Source organism: Oryzias latipes, chromosome 16 (assembly GCF_053564925.1).
Source record: "Oryzias latipes strain Hd-rR chromosome 16, Olatipes_Hd-rR_3.1".
NCBI lineage: Eukaryota > Metazoa > Chordata > Actinopteri > Beloniformes > Adrianichthyidae > Oryzias > Oryzias latipes.
In genome coordinates, this window is record NC_136252.1 from 8430200 (window position 1) to 8445381 (window position 15182).

General features: G+C 44.2%; 2 protein-coding genes across 5 annotated transcripts in view; one reads left to right on the top strand and one right to left on the bottom strand.

Annotated features, from left to right (window-relative positions):
* Window positions 1–15182, top strand: part of si:dkey-122a22.2 (uncharacterized) — a 103309-nt gene that overhangs the window by 82144 nt on the left and 5983 nt on the right. Inside the window, exon 12 of one of the 3 annotated variants that reach the window (XM_004077631.5) lies at window positions 1492–2062. The exons of the other annotated variants lie outside the window; for them this stretch is intronic. Within the exon in view, the coding sequence (XP_004077679.2) occupies window positions 1492–1520 (29 nt within the window). The 3' untranslated portion in view covers window positions 1521–2062. Of the gene's footprint in view, window positions 1–1491; window positions 2063–15182 lie in introns of those variants that run through there. 3 annotated transcript variants of the gene reach the window in all.
* zfpm2a (zinc finger protein, FOG family member 2a) overlaps window positions 1–15182 on the bottom strand; it is a 117657-nt gene that overhangs the window by 19237 nt on the left and 83238 nt on the right. The gene's annotated exons all lie outside the window — the stretch shown is intronic.

The following is a 15182-nucleotide window of genomic DNA, read 5'->3' on the forward strand; positions in this document are numbered from 1 at the left end:
CTGGCTCAGGAACGCCTTTTGTTCTCAGGTGGAGCTTGGCCTGGATCCTATGTTTAGTGGTGGCCCTACAGCCTAATGCTTCTAATATTTGATAGTGTACCTAATTAGAGCAAAAACGAGATTTTCGGAGGAGACTCTTAACTAAACTTGGAGAGGAGAGTGAGGAAGATGACCTAATTTACTGCAGAGGCCAGTCATGATGGAAAAAAGCGAAGTGAGTGACACATCGCAGGCCGTGGTAGCATCGCTCCTCTCTGAAGGAGACAAACTGGTAGATTGAAGGTCTCTTGAATCCAGTCTGTCGCTGGGGGTAGGGGAGCTCTTGTAATTTGCAGAACTGAATCCATGGAGCAGGCATAAGGGAATAAGTTGGACGGGGAAGAAGACAGAGAACAAACCTGGCAGGCACGTTGAGGCCATGCCAGTCCTGCCTGCGCCACGCGGTGTGGCAGGGGGGCAGTGCCAGGAAATGTGGCAAGAGGAGGAAAGATCAAACAACAAGGGCTGCAGATCTCAACCAATCTGCTCTGTATTAATGTCAGAGCCAAGGAGCAGCTGAACCAGACGTGATCCACAATGTGTGACAGTGATGCGCACGTGCGCGCGTGTGCATGTGTGTGTATGCCCATTCCCAGCAAACTGGACCCAATTCCTGACAGAGTGTGAAGCAAAAACTCGTCCTGAGAAAGTTGAGCACCAGCAGCTAGAATCATATTCTCTTTGTTCCATTTCTACTACAAGCCCAGACTGAACAGCGCTCGGGTCTGTGAGCCTTCTCCATGCTTCTGCAATGATGGAGTGGTGGGAACATGGCGCTCGCATCGACAGGCCTCTCAGCTCCAGTGGGCCGCACACCCGGGCCTGCATCCCGCTCCAAAAACTTGTTCTGTAGAGCCGCAATAAAGCAAGCAGACGGCAAATGAGCTCCACGCTGCCATCGCTCCCTCCCAGACAGATGGCAAAATTAGACAATATGCTTTCCAAAATTACACTGAAATCACACGGCTGCATGTCTGTCTGCGCGCCTGTCTTCCTGTCTATTCTCCCACCCATCCGTCAGTCTGTCCCGTGTGGCCCGGCCCATCTTCACTTGGGTGTGGCAATCCCTGCTGGAAATGTTGGGAAGCTGGAGCCCGCCTCATTGCTGTTGATTGATACTGGAGAGCTGCGATGGGATGTAAGGCCAGCAAGCAGGGAGAGGGAGGGGGTTAACGCCGGCAGGAAGGATGGGGTGGGTGCGGGGGGGTTGCTGTGGGTGAAGGAACGAGCTTGTTCTATGACAATGCATGATGAACAGCCTCCGATTTGGAGTGCATCTGCAGGAGCCGGCATGGAGCGCAGAGTCCTCAGAGGGATGTGGGAGGAGAGCAAATGTTTGAGGAGCAGATTCTGCAACTGCTGCATCTCCCAGCGTTCCGAGTATTTTGGGAAAACGGTACAGAGCTTCTTGTGACAATATTAACCTCTATGCCTTTTTATCTTTTCCATTAGATTCTCAAAGAGCCCATGATGGTAACTGATGTGGGACCCTCTGCTGCTGGGAAACCTGGACTGTTTCGGGGGAATCTCTGCTGAGAGAATTTTTAGTGTAAAAAACTGAAGTGAATACAACCCCAGAACTCTGCATCTGTGAGGATTATGCAGTTCAGTTTGGGTTTTTGGGGGATGTTTTTGGTCATGTATTGAGTTGTTCCCTGTCGATGTGTTTTCATTTCTTTTAATTGTCCTCAGAATATAGAAGCATCTAGTTTTCCGTTTGTCATTGTCAGGTCATCTGCTTTGCTTTCTCCCCTTTTTGTTTCTGGTCCTGTTCAAGTTTATTAAATATTTAAGTTTCTACCACCAAACCTGACATTTGGGGCCCACGCTACCAGTTTGCGACACTGTCTTTTTATATAAATCTGAAAAACACAATAGACATCCCATGTTAATAATTGAAAGAGAACTGATTACTCGCAGTTTTTTTGTACGGAAAACGATCATTGATGTTTTTTTTAAATTCCAAACTAAAAAAAGATGCGATGATGCAAAATAGGAGTATAAAACTAAATTCTCCCCCAAAGCTCTGCTGCATTAATTGAAGTGAAAAATGGCCTTTAATCAAGCAAATCAACATAAACATAGCCATTGCTGGGATGACAGTGGAGCTGCAGATGGCGGAGTGATGTGATGCTGGACTGAGTCGCACAAACAGCAGCCAGGCAAAGTGAATACGTGTTAGGAAGTTGAAGGCTGGTTGAAAGAGCTGGGACTTTCAGGAGAGACTAATAGTATATATGCAGCAGAATGATCCCAACCACAGGCTGTTCATTGCCGGCTTTGATTGGCCTCCCGCTCTGTCGCTTGGGAAAAACCTCGGTCCCCCTCAGTGACGGCTCTGTCTCAGACTTTGTGCCCCGACTCAAGCAATTACGCCCAGCTCCATGTTTTCATATGGGAATAAGATGAGGGAGGAGAGGCAGGCGGTGGACGGAGAAGGGGGGGGTTGCCATGTGAAGAAGTCATTTTGGTGTTGCTTTCTTCAGTTCCGGTTATGCTCTGTACCGACGCAAATTAAAACCTTCCCAGTAGCCTATGTAAATATGCTGCCTACTGCGCTGCGCTTTAATGAGCCATGATATGAAAGACATCTAAAACCAATGGAAAATAACTGGCCACTTAAAGGTGGGGTGCATGTGACAGGTGACAGGTAGAGACTGGATTCAGACGGTGTTGGGCTGGTGGGGGATGCTGGTGTTGGCTGTGCAGGATGATGAAGGGAGACCAGGCCTGGCACTCAGAAATAATCTGGAGCTGTGAGCTGCAAGCCAGGGGAGAGTAACCAGCTTTTTAGCCTCGGGCGTTTCAGAGCTTTCTGGGTGGTGGAGCAGAGGGAGCAGGTGCAGACTGTGAATGTGGGTACCTGGTGTGTGCTCATTTTTTTAAGGAGAATAGATGTTGTTTGAGGAGAAGGAAAAAAGGTTGGTTATGTCTTCTGCCTTTAAACAAAGCTCTTTGTCACTGTCATTGAAAAATCACACATTGATGCAAAGACTGACAGCCCCCCCCCTCTCTTCAAATAACCTGCTTTTGAAAAAAAAAACCCACAAGGATTACCAATCTGCAAATCTGCTTTATATGCAGAATGTGAAGACGGAGAGGAAAAAAAGCAACAGTTCATTACGGCGACCAGCAAAAATGGGAAGCGCATCTGCCCAAACTGATTAATCCGAAACATTCAGAGGGATCTCAATCATTTACTATATCACAGTATCCTCCATAATCAAGATTCAGGAGCGTGCAGCACAAAGTCCATGCCCAGTTCAATGAGGCCTGATGGGATGAATAATTTCATGACAGATGCAGGCATTCACAGGGAAGACATTTTTACAAGAAATATACGAGGATAAATATTCACTGAGAGCTGAGTAAGTATCATAAATGGAAATCTCAACTTCAAAGTGTAAACCCCAGCTATGAAAAAAGGTATGCATCTCTTTCTGGTCACATCCTTTCTGTAAATTCAGCCCCAATTAGGCTTGTGTTTATTGTTCAGATTACAGAGTTGGGTCTGGCAGGTATTAAAGTCACATTATAGACCGGCTTTGAGGTCTCGGCTCATATTGGGAGCAGACCAATTTTCTGCGTTGCAACTTGGACACAAAGCATTTAAAATGTGAAAGCAGGGGTGAACAGATATGTAGATTTACCTCCCAATAAATAAATAATGAAAAAAAAAAGAAAAACATCTGTGGCATTGATTGTTAGTTTTCAACCCTGCCCAGCCATGCTAAATCCAGTCTTTAAAGCTCCACAGCGGGCTTTAAAGGTAGGTAGCGGATGATAGGCTGGTGAGATGCATTGTTGTTGGGCCATCTGACAGTCCAACACGTGAGGAAGAGGGAAACAGAGGAACAGACCAGTGGGGTGCCTTATGAATTTAGACTAAGTTGAGATTCAACATTTTACCAAAACACCCCTCTCTCTCCTGTGAACTGCCAACAAATGCAAACTAAACACAACAAAAGGGCTCCTGGTGAAAACACACTTTGCCAGCATCTCTGTAATCTGTCATGGGGATTTACATGCAGACCACTTTGCAACACGTGCCAGGATCGGTCTGACTCAATGAAAGCAGAAACAGTTTTACAGCTGGCTCACAATTCAGCAGTTGTTTCATTAGGCTCATTCAGTCTTGACTTTGGGTCATCAGCTCTCGTTACCCTTGTGCTATCCTAGGCACTTTACCATTGGGAGTTGGGTCATCTAGACCCACTAGACCAGGGGTCGGCAACCCATGGCTCCGGAGCCACATGTGGCTCTTTCATCCATCTGTTGTGGCTCCCTGTAAAATAATGAGTATTTTATAATAATTAAATTTTATTTTAGTTTGTTCATTTTTCATGGCATTTCAAAGGCGCTGATGGCTCTGTACGAAGTGCAAGCCACGTAAAAAACAGCTTCGTAATGAGCTCGTATTTATCGGGCGAGACCTGCAGAGGCGATAGCAGGGAGAGGCACGCGGGGCGGCTTCAATAAACAATCCGATCTTCTGCCGGGAACTTGACGTGCTGCGGGACAGAGACTGATGACAGACTGAGAGTTCACGCCAGCGTTGCCAGATAGAGTCACAGTTTTCCAGCCGAAAAGTCATCTGAAAACCGCCAGACCCAGCCAAAAACCGCCCAAAACAGCTTTTGTTGATGTTTTTTTCCGTACTGGACTGATAAAATAAAAGATTTTTCTAAATAAAAAATAGTTCTGACTAATAATAAAATGTGTACAATATTGAATATTTAGTCAGCGGGCCGCCTTCTTCCATTCATTTGCTTAACCCGCTCTATCCCCGCTATAACCTGCGTCCGGCTCTTTCATCCTTGTGCGGCGCTGGAGCGACCCGACTATCGTATTTTGCGTTCTCTGTGTAGGATACACTGGAGGAGCGCGGGGGAAACCAACTCTCAGCTGCAGAGGATGTGAACAGGTGAACAGGTAGAGAGGAAAAGCAGGTGAAGAGGCGGAAGAGGGGCTTTGGCTTCAAACTCTGTCAGAGAGATGCAAACACGGTCGTCAGATTGAGACGCAGCTTTCCCTGCGGGAGTTGAAGCAGAGACTTTTCCCTGGGATGATTTTATGAACTCAAACATGGAAACATGATTACCAAGTAGAACTCTTCAAAATAATAAACCTGATCTCTCCACATTCTCAGTTTCTACCATGCATTGACAAACACATCGCTCCATGCAGTGATCAGACCAGAACCAGTAGCTCCTCCCACACGCGGCCACCGTATCATCCTTTAAAGAACATAATGTGCATTTGCAGCGACGTATGCTTCAGACGATGTCCGATTGGCCAATCTACATGTCAATCAAGTCCCGTATCTTTTCTGGCCCGCGACTTACACTCATTGAAGATCGACGTGATGAGCACCTTTGAATAATATATACATGCATAATATATATAATGATGTCAAAACGGGTTGTGGCTCCGGGTGCTTTCTTTTTTATTAGGGGCGGTCCCAAATGGCTCTTTGAGTAAAAAAGGTTGCCGACCCCTGCACTAGACAGTGCGCTGAACCTTTTTTCTTCAATGATTTGTGATCTTCACTGGTGTCCATGGATTACATGAAATCTTTCCACCTTTATCCACCTTTGTCATGGTAGGGAGAACACGTCAATGTAAGGGTGGGGTCATCTAAGATAGCACAAGGGTTAAACCGAGGGGCTGATCATCGTATTGGATGCTGCATGGTCAGAACCAATTCTCAAAAAGACAAAAGTTAGGTTTTAAGTGATAAAGAAGAATTTAAAAAAGGACCGTTACATCTAACCAAAAACACATGAACAAGATTCAGCATGGTTTTCATTTGTCATCTTATTTTAAAATGCTAAATTTCCAGGCAGGAATTTTTTGTCAAACTGGCTCATTCTTAGCCCCAACAACAGAAAAGACAAGACAGCAATTATTTCTGCATGAAAATCATCCAAAGGGAACATTATTAAAAACATTCCACCACGTGAGGTCACATGTCTTTGCTAAATTGGACTGGAATGATGGACTGATCCATTTTTGCTGTCATCGCATGTGTTGTCGGTGATCGATATAATCGATTTAATTCATTAAAAAAATTATGATATAATGGTATCGGTCTCTTTGATTAACAACCCGCCTCAAACAGATCGATCTGGTTGAATCGTAGGAATGTAAAATGATTCCCTGTCTTGAACATTTCTTTTATTTTCTTGTGCATTTTTGCACGACTGCCCCAGAAATCAATCCAAGTTAGTAAACCTTAAATAGTATTGTGCTGTATTCTCTTCTCCTTCTTTTTCTGTAAATGCTGCCGATAACAGCGAAGCTCTTCAGTGGGATCAATAAAGTTGTGTGTTTGTTTGTGTCTGGGTGGGGTGGACTGGCAGGTGGGTGAACTCATTAACCCTTTAACACCAGAGACACCGAAATAACACTTGTTCGTTGACATACCGTACCTCTGACCGTTTACACGATTAATCAGCTGATTTAGACACAGAAAAGAAGCGGCTCTGCGTCGACAAGCAACACATTACTAATGCAAAGTGTTGCATAGCGGTGCAAACCTGCCTTTCTCCGCGACACAAATCAGTTGATTTAGGCTCACTGCATAAACTGTTCACTACTGTAAATGTAGCAGATCCGCACAAAGCTGCTTTTCTTCACGTCAGAATCCAGTGGAATTACCTTAATTGCGTAAACATTTGAGCTAAAGCTCCAGTGTTAAAGGGTTAAATTTGTCCCGTTTAGCCCTCTGTTTCCCATTCTATACACTGCTGGATACAAAAAGGCCTTGTAGAGCTAAATGTATGCTTCATTTGCTCTGTTCTGTCTTTTCATCCCCGTTTAGTCCATGTTGAGGTTTCGCACCTGCCGTTAAAGTGATCGACACACAAAAAAATGTCTTCACGTCTCTGAGCGTGTGGCGTCCACACCAGATCCATACTGTGCCACGGTCCAGAGAACTGACCTGCGTTTGCAAACGTCATCGTGTCTGGGCACAAAGCAGGGAGATCACACCAGCAGAGCAAACACTGCTCTGGGGCACCGCTTACATTCCCTGACTAATGCAGCAGCATCAACTTTGGCTTCACTAACTTTTGTGTTTAATAGTAAAAGGCAGTCATTATCTGGCCATTCTTTCAATATTCAAGCTCTACTTAATTTTTTTATGAAGGACAAATTTGTGGTGAACAAACTATATGAACCTTCAGCTGTGCTGTTTGGAATGAAGCGTGTTTGTGTCATTAGGAGCTGCTTTTAATGATGGAAAAGAAGAAAAAGGCCCTGGAAGTCTCTCTGACCTGGAGGGTGTTCTTGTGTTTTGTCCGTTAGCCAGAGACTTCTTTGTAATTTAAAAGCTTGATTAAAATTACAGGAAGAGTGAATATCAAGAGGTTAATCTAATTTTAACAGGAAAATGAGAAAGTCCTTTTTTCCAAAAGCTTCTATTCAATAATGAATGTTTGACACCTTCCTGGAAAAGTGTATTTTGTCAATGCTACATGAAGGTGCCGAGACATCTGTGAGCCTTTTGGGTCAGTCTTTGCCTGCCTCTCCTGCCTCCGCCCAGCTTTATAAGGATCCATCTCTCGGCCTGGCAACTTTGTGCGACCTTGTGGGACTGAATAAGCCTGTAAAATTGATTCAGTTCCTGTAATAAAAGAGCACCCACATTATCAGCATTCTAATTATAATTAATACAAGCAGCAGCAGCAGTCCTATTATTTATGATGGGGGGGAGGGAGCTTGGTAAGCAAACACAATAATAATCTGCCCCATATTTTTATTGATATGTTGATGAATGACCCTCTTTCACACCAAACACCAATGGAATGTCTCAGCGGCGGATCAAACAAGTGCTGATTATTTCAAGGCTGCGTGCCTTCACCCCTGTTCGCTTCCCAGCCCGCTCCCCCTTCCAGCCCCTCTCCTGCGCCTTTCATTAGCCCTTTGTTTGGATCACCTTAAGTCCCTGACTCCAAAACTCATTACAGAGGTCAACTGGAAGACACAGCCAACCTCCAGGAGGCAATCATTGTCCGAGATGTCCAGCAGCAACTCCAACATCTGCCGGTTCTGCAGAGACATCTGCCCCCCTTTGTGGGCACAGCAGACCACAGCAGAGGGTTTCAAAAGGCCTTCAATGCTAGGTTTGTGTCAACTGTTGCTGGACTTTTTATTTCAATTAGCAGGTTAACCACTGTCACCTTTTAAAACGCAGCAATTCCTTAGACTTTAGGCCGTTTGTCTTTGTGTAAAGACCCCAGCCTTGGTGACTATGACTAGGATTGACAGTTCTTTCCCGTCTCTGGCGATTGCTTGCTAGCCTAGGTTTGCTCATGACATAGTGTTGCAGAACCGCGTTTGTGTAGGGTTGGAATCCTGTCTTTTCTCCGTGGATTGTTACAAAATGCAGGCCGCTGGCAGAGAAAGAGAGAATACTTAGGAACTAAACAGAGTCTGAATATTTTCTATCCAGTGAGCATCTGAACACAAAAGGGCCCTCTGCCTCACAGTCAAAGTGTGCAGAGCATAAAGACAGCAGCCTTCATATCTGGGTTTTTCTTTATAATTAGGTGTCTGTGTAGCTTATGCCATTTCCCCGTTTGATAATTGTGGTCCATCCTTCATGATTTTGCAGAGGATCGGAAAAAACATGCTTATTTGTGCCTATCTTTCCTATTAATTCTCCTCACAAATCCTTGATTATTTTCCAATCCTTTCCTCTGATATCTCTGGCTCTGTTTTTCTGTCTCACTCACTCCTCCACCGAGCAGTCTGTCTTCCTTCTCAATCGCCTGTTTTGTTTCCCATTTTAATGAACAGTTGGATTCTTTTATTTCTCTACAAGTGCTGGATTTGCCTTATCACACCCCCCCCTGTCCCTTTGAGGGTTGCCAATTGGTTTTATCCACGGATGTATCATTTCTTAGGCTTCCTCTTTTTTTCTCCACAAAGAGAAAGAACCACTCCGTCAACAAGCCTCTCCGGAGCCAGAGATTAAAAACCTCAACATCACCTACCTTCCAGCGCTACTCCCAACTGGTTCGTGTAAAACTCAATTAAACTTGTCCCCGCTGAATTTCACATTACAGTACATTAAAGGGAAATTCTTCAAGCGTTATGACAAAGCTCCAACCTGGCTTCAGCGCTGCTGGTTAGGTGCTCTTCTAAGTCTTGCAGCCTTTTGGGTTTTGGCCTCATGTCAGCGCAAAAGAGGCCAACAACATTTTTTTTTTGACTCAGGGGAAAACAAAACTTTTTGATTTATTTATTTCCACACACATCAAAACCTGCGTCTAATTGATACGCTGCAAGAGTTCAGGCAACGCTTAGCTTCCGATGAAAGGACTGGTGCAGAAACAGGTTTTTGTCATCTTTGTCAGACAGTTAATCCTCTGAGGAACTTGGACTTTATTCCCAGATGTTCTTCAACAAGCACCTAAGTGTGCCAAAGGTGTTCTTTTAATGACACGTCTTTTGAAGAGCGAGGACAAACGTTGGGTCTCCCTCTATGAGATGGGCTTTCTTTCTCCTCTTTTTTTTTCTTCTAGCGATGGCTCTGAACTCTTTCTCTGCTCGTCATCCTCCCCCCTCCCCAATCAAACACCCAAAGGTGCTCTCGTGCTGGGATGAGTCTTTGAGGTACCGTCTGTGTTTTGGGCCAAACATGTCCGTCCACTGACCCGAGGGCAGACTCCGACTCGGACTGGGCGTCAGACCAAGATCACCCCCTCTCGCCACCTCTGCTTCCTCCAAGATCCCCTCCGACACGTGACATGTGTCACAGGCCCGGATCGGCACCGGGCCGCCCCAGCAGTTCAAGGTCAGGGCAGATCCGCGCAGCACAGAAGAGACAAGGAGAATCTCTTAAACCCACTTCTTGTCCGCCTTGGAATGTCGGAAAAGTTAATTTTTCCTAAATCCTGAGTGCATTTCATGGTGCTACAGCGGGCGCGCTATAATGTGAAATCTCCATTAGCCAAAGATGAGTGCTGCAGTAATGCAATGGATATGACAATTTTCTTGTTCTGCGAAGAATACAAATCAGGGATTTAAAACCCATGTAATATTCATAGTTTCTATTTTAGAGCACAGAAGTCAGCGAGGAACTAAGGTGATTATTTATAGCCAGAATCCAAGTCCAGGCCTGTTATTTGCTGTAGCAAATGTGTTTGATGAGATGAAAAAGAAGAGCAAGAAGTGTAAATAAAGCCTAAAATAGGGTTTTTTACAGCTCCAGCTCCTCCAAAAGCTGAGATTCTGGTACAAATGTGTTTTCTAAAGGAACGGTAACCCCAAGACGAGAGGCCAAAAGGCCACTATGTAATTATTCAGCACTTTCAGTGTCCCGCTCTTCAGGTATGTGGGGATCCTGAGCAGAACATCTGTTTACTCAGGAAGCGTGCTCTTTCCTCCTGTCTGTGCTTTTGAATAATTCATGGTGAGGGCCATAGGCATCGGTGCAGGATAAAGTGTTATAGATTAGGGCCCACAGATGCAGCATGCGATGCCCACGGAAACACACAAAGCAGGCGTGTGAACACAGCGGCTGCAAACTGAGATGCAGCACCAGCCAGCCAAAAGCAGCCCCGCACGCTTTATTGTCTGCAAACCTTTATCTCCAGCACCTCATTAGGTTGTTTTTTTTTCTTCAGTTACAAGAAATAAGTGGAATAATTTTCCTTACTGCAGCTTGTGTTCAAAAAGCATGACCTCTCCTAAATAGAACAAGGGAGGAGAGGAGTGCCTTCATGGAGAGCATCATTATGCTGATTTGGTCCAGCAGAGACTCAACTTTTGTTGACAGCCTGTCTCATCTGGAAGAAAGTGACTGAAACACTGTGACATGTGTTTTACATTTCTAAAGTTATTCAAGTGAAGGCTCCAAAGCCCAAATGACAACTTTTTTTTATCGACAGGTAAAGCTCCGGAGATGAAGAAGGGTCTTCACTCACAGTTATATGTACAAATATAGATAAAAGTATAGCTACTCTACAAAAGATTTACTACATTGTTACATTGAGCTCAACAATGGAACCGTAATCAATAATTTGAATGGATAATTGCCTCCTCTGGGTGTTTCAGTATATCTGGGGATGTGCTGTATTATAGCACCGATTACAGGAACAGGTGTTGTTTTTTAACTTTCATTTTAATCCCACACTCGGGAACAATGTTTTTTCCTTTCAAGCTAATGAATATTTTCATGGTCGTTTTTTATGTGTTCAGTGTACAAAGCAGTGAAAAACAAATTTCAGAAACTTTTTACTTCATTTAAATGTATTGCTTAAATCCTCCAGGCATCTCTAATGTCCAACAGTTTCGCCTTTATATATTGGAAAAGTAAAACTAATGAAAAAGAACATGCATCTCTATTTTTAACGTTCTTTTGAATCTGCATGTTTTATACAGATCAAGTTGCTTCTTTTCTTCAAAAGTTCATCACATCTTTGAAAAAAATCTTAGATTAATTGAAACGTTTTTGCAAACATGAAATGTTAGGGAAGGAAATAATAATAAAAAAAGGAGTATTGTAGTTAGAGCGGTTTTTGAGTAGATGCTCTCAGTTTACCAGCCAACAGTGATGGATGGGCGGGCCAGGGAACTGTAGAAAGGAGTCGGTGGGAAGACTTGCTTAATTCTTGACATGAAATATTACCGGCCCCACTCGACAGAGCCCACCTGCTTGGATGGTGTGAGAGATAGCATCCATCCCTTCAGTATGAGACACAAACAAACAAACAAAAGCTCCAAGACCCCTGACCCCACAGAGGAAGTACAACTGATAAGTTCGTGGCAATTTCTCCCTCCTCCTGCTCCTCTGGCTTTCCTTTGAAAAGCATTTCTCTGCCTTTGGCCCCCGTTTCACCTTGCTACGCCTGTGCCCTTGTATTAAAGGTAGTAATGGCTGCCAGGCTCCCTCAGGCCTTCTTTTTAATATTTGTCACTCATGAAAAAAAGGGGAGGGGGGGTTGGTAGATGATAAATCTTACTTTTGCCAGCTAAGGCCTTCTATCTTCCAAGAAGAATAAGAAATCAAGCCCAAAACACTGCTGTGCGCATTAGCAAGCTGTGGGTTTAAGCCGTGTCCGCCATGATCAAATCAGGATTTATGAAGCATCATAACTCCCGACAACTTCTGCGGCTTATTAATTTTATATATTTCTGTCCATTCCCTGATATTCCCAGTCTTGACAGTCACTCAAGATAAGGCAAAAGCATTCTGACAGGGTGGAGTGTGTGTATATATTTTTCCGTGTTCAGCCTCTTCCCTCCGGTTGAAAAGCATAAGCAGAAACCTTGAAGCTGCTGTGCTGTGATTTGTCTCTGCTTTTTGTCTTCACTTGTAACCTTCCCGTTTGTAAGGGGGCCTTAAATCAGCCTGGCTCTGCGCTGAGCCCTGAGAACGGCCCAGACAGAGATGTGTGTGTTCTCAGTGGATGTTTGTGCACACAGACGGAAAGAGGAAGAAGGGAAAGGAGGAGGTGAGTGGCTCCAGAGTCTCAGACGTGGTTGAATTTTAATCAAAACACTCACTAATCACCATTTACAGGCCAACTATATAAAGGCCTGTTCTGCGATACGAGGGGGCAACATCCTGATAGGGTTTAATTTAACTGGAGTCTAGGTCGAAAGCTTGATTTAATGTGACCCACAGGAACACTGAGAGAGAGGAAGAGAGACAGACGTGTCAGCGTTTTATGCAATGATCACATAAGTTCACATCAATAAAGCCTGAGCCCATTACCAGAAACACTACATGAAAGGGGAGGGGCCCTGAGCCAGCATGGCTGCTCCTCAGTGGACTGTATACCACACAGGAGGCTTCAACTTTCCTGACGGCTGCTTCACTTTTCTAACAAGCTATGCAGATGAAACACAACAGCATGCAGATAGACGGCACCCAGATAACACTGTTAGCCCCTCCAGCTCCGGCTTTCACCATCCAAAATGTTCGCTGCTCCTTCTTTACAAAAGCATTGAAAGAAAGACTCTCGGTTTCTAATCTACTTAAAGGCGGCAAAATTATTTTAATCATTAAAAAATGCATCAAATCCTAGAAATGCAGGTGAGTCGTAGCTCTCTCTTCTCTGCCTTCTTAGTTGTAATGTGCTCTGGTGGCCACAGGGTGGTGCTAACCCACCCACCGGATTATCAGCTGCCTCATAAAAAACAAAACAAAGAAGAAGGCAAACCTGAAGGCTTTGGTATGTGTATGTGCTCCTGACAGTTTGTGTGTCAGTGGGGAGACGGGAAGCATGGCTGTCCCTCTGACCATCAGGAGGGAAGACTGAAGCCGCTAGAAACATTTGAGACTTCGGTTAGAGAAACTGAACTCATTTTAAAGGCCCGTTCACACCGGGACGAATTTCGCCGGCGATTTTCGCCGACGTTTAACGCCTCGTGACTAAACAAAGGGCACCAATGTGAGTGTGCACACCGACGCGAAAAAACGCCACGCGTCAAAGCGTTAGAGAAACTGAACTCATTTTAAAGGCCCGTTCACACCGGGACGAATTTCGTCGGCGAAACGCCTCGTGACTAAACAAAGGGCACCAATGAGAGTGTGCACACCGACGCGAAAAAACGCCACGCGTCAAAGCGTCAAAAAAAAGAAACACCTCGGGTTCGTTTTTTTTTTTTCGACGCTTTGCGTCGAAATCTATTCGACCAATGAGAACGCCGCTTTTGCACACGTGTCTGGAGCTTCTGAAGTTACAGTAAAACACAACTTGGGGGCACTCAAACACAAAACTCCCTTGCTGAGCACACATACCAGCGAAGAAGATAGACGCCAAGTAGCGTCTACACTGCCGCGAAGAAATAATGACGGACATTCTAAAATATCCCCGAACCAAGCACCAGTTGGAGCTACTGGTGCTTGAAATATTCATGTTTTCTTTGTATGATTCTGACAAGCGCGTAAATACTTGCTCTCTTCTTCTGAGTGAAAAGCGACTTTAACAAGCGTAAAGTTGCGCAGCGCCACCTTGTGTACAGGAGTATTTCTGTTTACATTAAGCGCCATCTAATGTCAGGGAATGAAATTACATGTTCACTCGGCTCATCATCAGCGAAAATCACCTGGGAGTGAACACAAAAAACGTGGCGAAAAACGCTGGCGAATAACGCCTGGCGAATATTCGTCCCGGTGTGTACGGGCCTTAACCCTTTAACTACCCAATCAAGACAAAATCACAGAAAAATGTTTTTTCTGCCGCCTTTTGCATTTGTAGAGTAAAACACAAAGATAACGTTTTCAAAGTCCCACTCTGATCATCTTTTAATCTACTTTTAAAGCTTTACCAGTGGTCTTTTAATTATGATTAGGTTGTTTTTAGGCAAAATCAAAAAACGTTGTTGGAGGGACTGTTACGAAAGCCTGCACTGATTTCCCATCAACCCTTTGTTTACACGCCTCCTGCTAGATTTCACCAACAAACCCATCTTATCATTTTGTGCAACAAAAAAATGGTGAGCAATATCTGAGCTATCCAGCCGTACAGTTCTGATCCAGATTCCAGCTTAGACAAAAAAACAAAACATGTTCATGGATCTATTTGTCTGCAAGTGAATGCATCAGAATGGAGTGGAGCAGGGGGCTTGTGGCCCGCACAGTGTATTTGGGAGATCACAAGAGTCAATTTTCAAATAGCATTGTCTGTTTGTTCGTGATTCACAACAGTTTGAATAAAGAAATGTTAAGAAAATGCTACTTTCATTTGAATTTCCTTTGTTTATGTCCTCCAACATGAGAAAAATGCCACAAAAACATGTTAAAAACACCAAAAACACCCTTCCATTGGAGTCGGTCTTTAATAATATGTTTTTTGTGTTGCTCTACTGTTTGGTTAAGCAGGTATATAAAGAGTTAAGATTATATACTGTATTGGGTTTACACAATCCCAAATTGAGTGAAACTAGGTCACACTGAAATTATTTCAGCTCACCTGGTTGATGAGTGTTTGGTCAGCATAGCTGCTTCAACGTTAGTGTTCAGAAAAATGGGAAAACTAATTTCATGGAAGCCTTTGAGGACAATAAATGAAGTCCAAGCTATTGTGAGACTAAGGCATTGAGCGTCTAACCTAGATTATAATTTCAGGTTTTTCCCAGCATAAGCTTTGAGAAAAATTAGTTTAAGAGGAAAATTATAGCTCTTT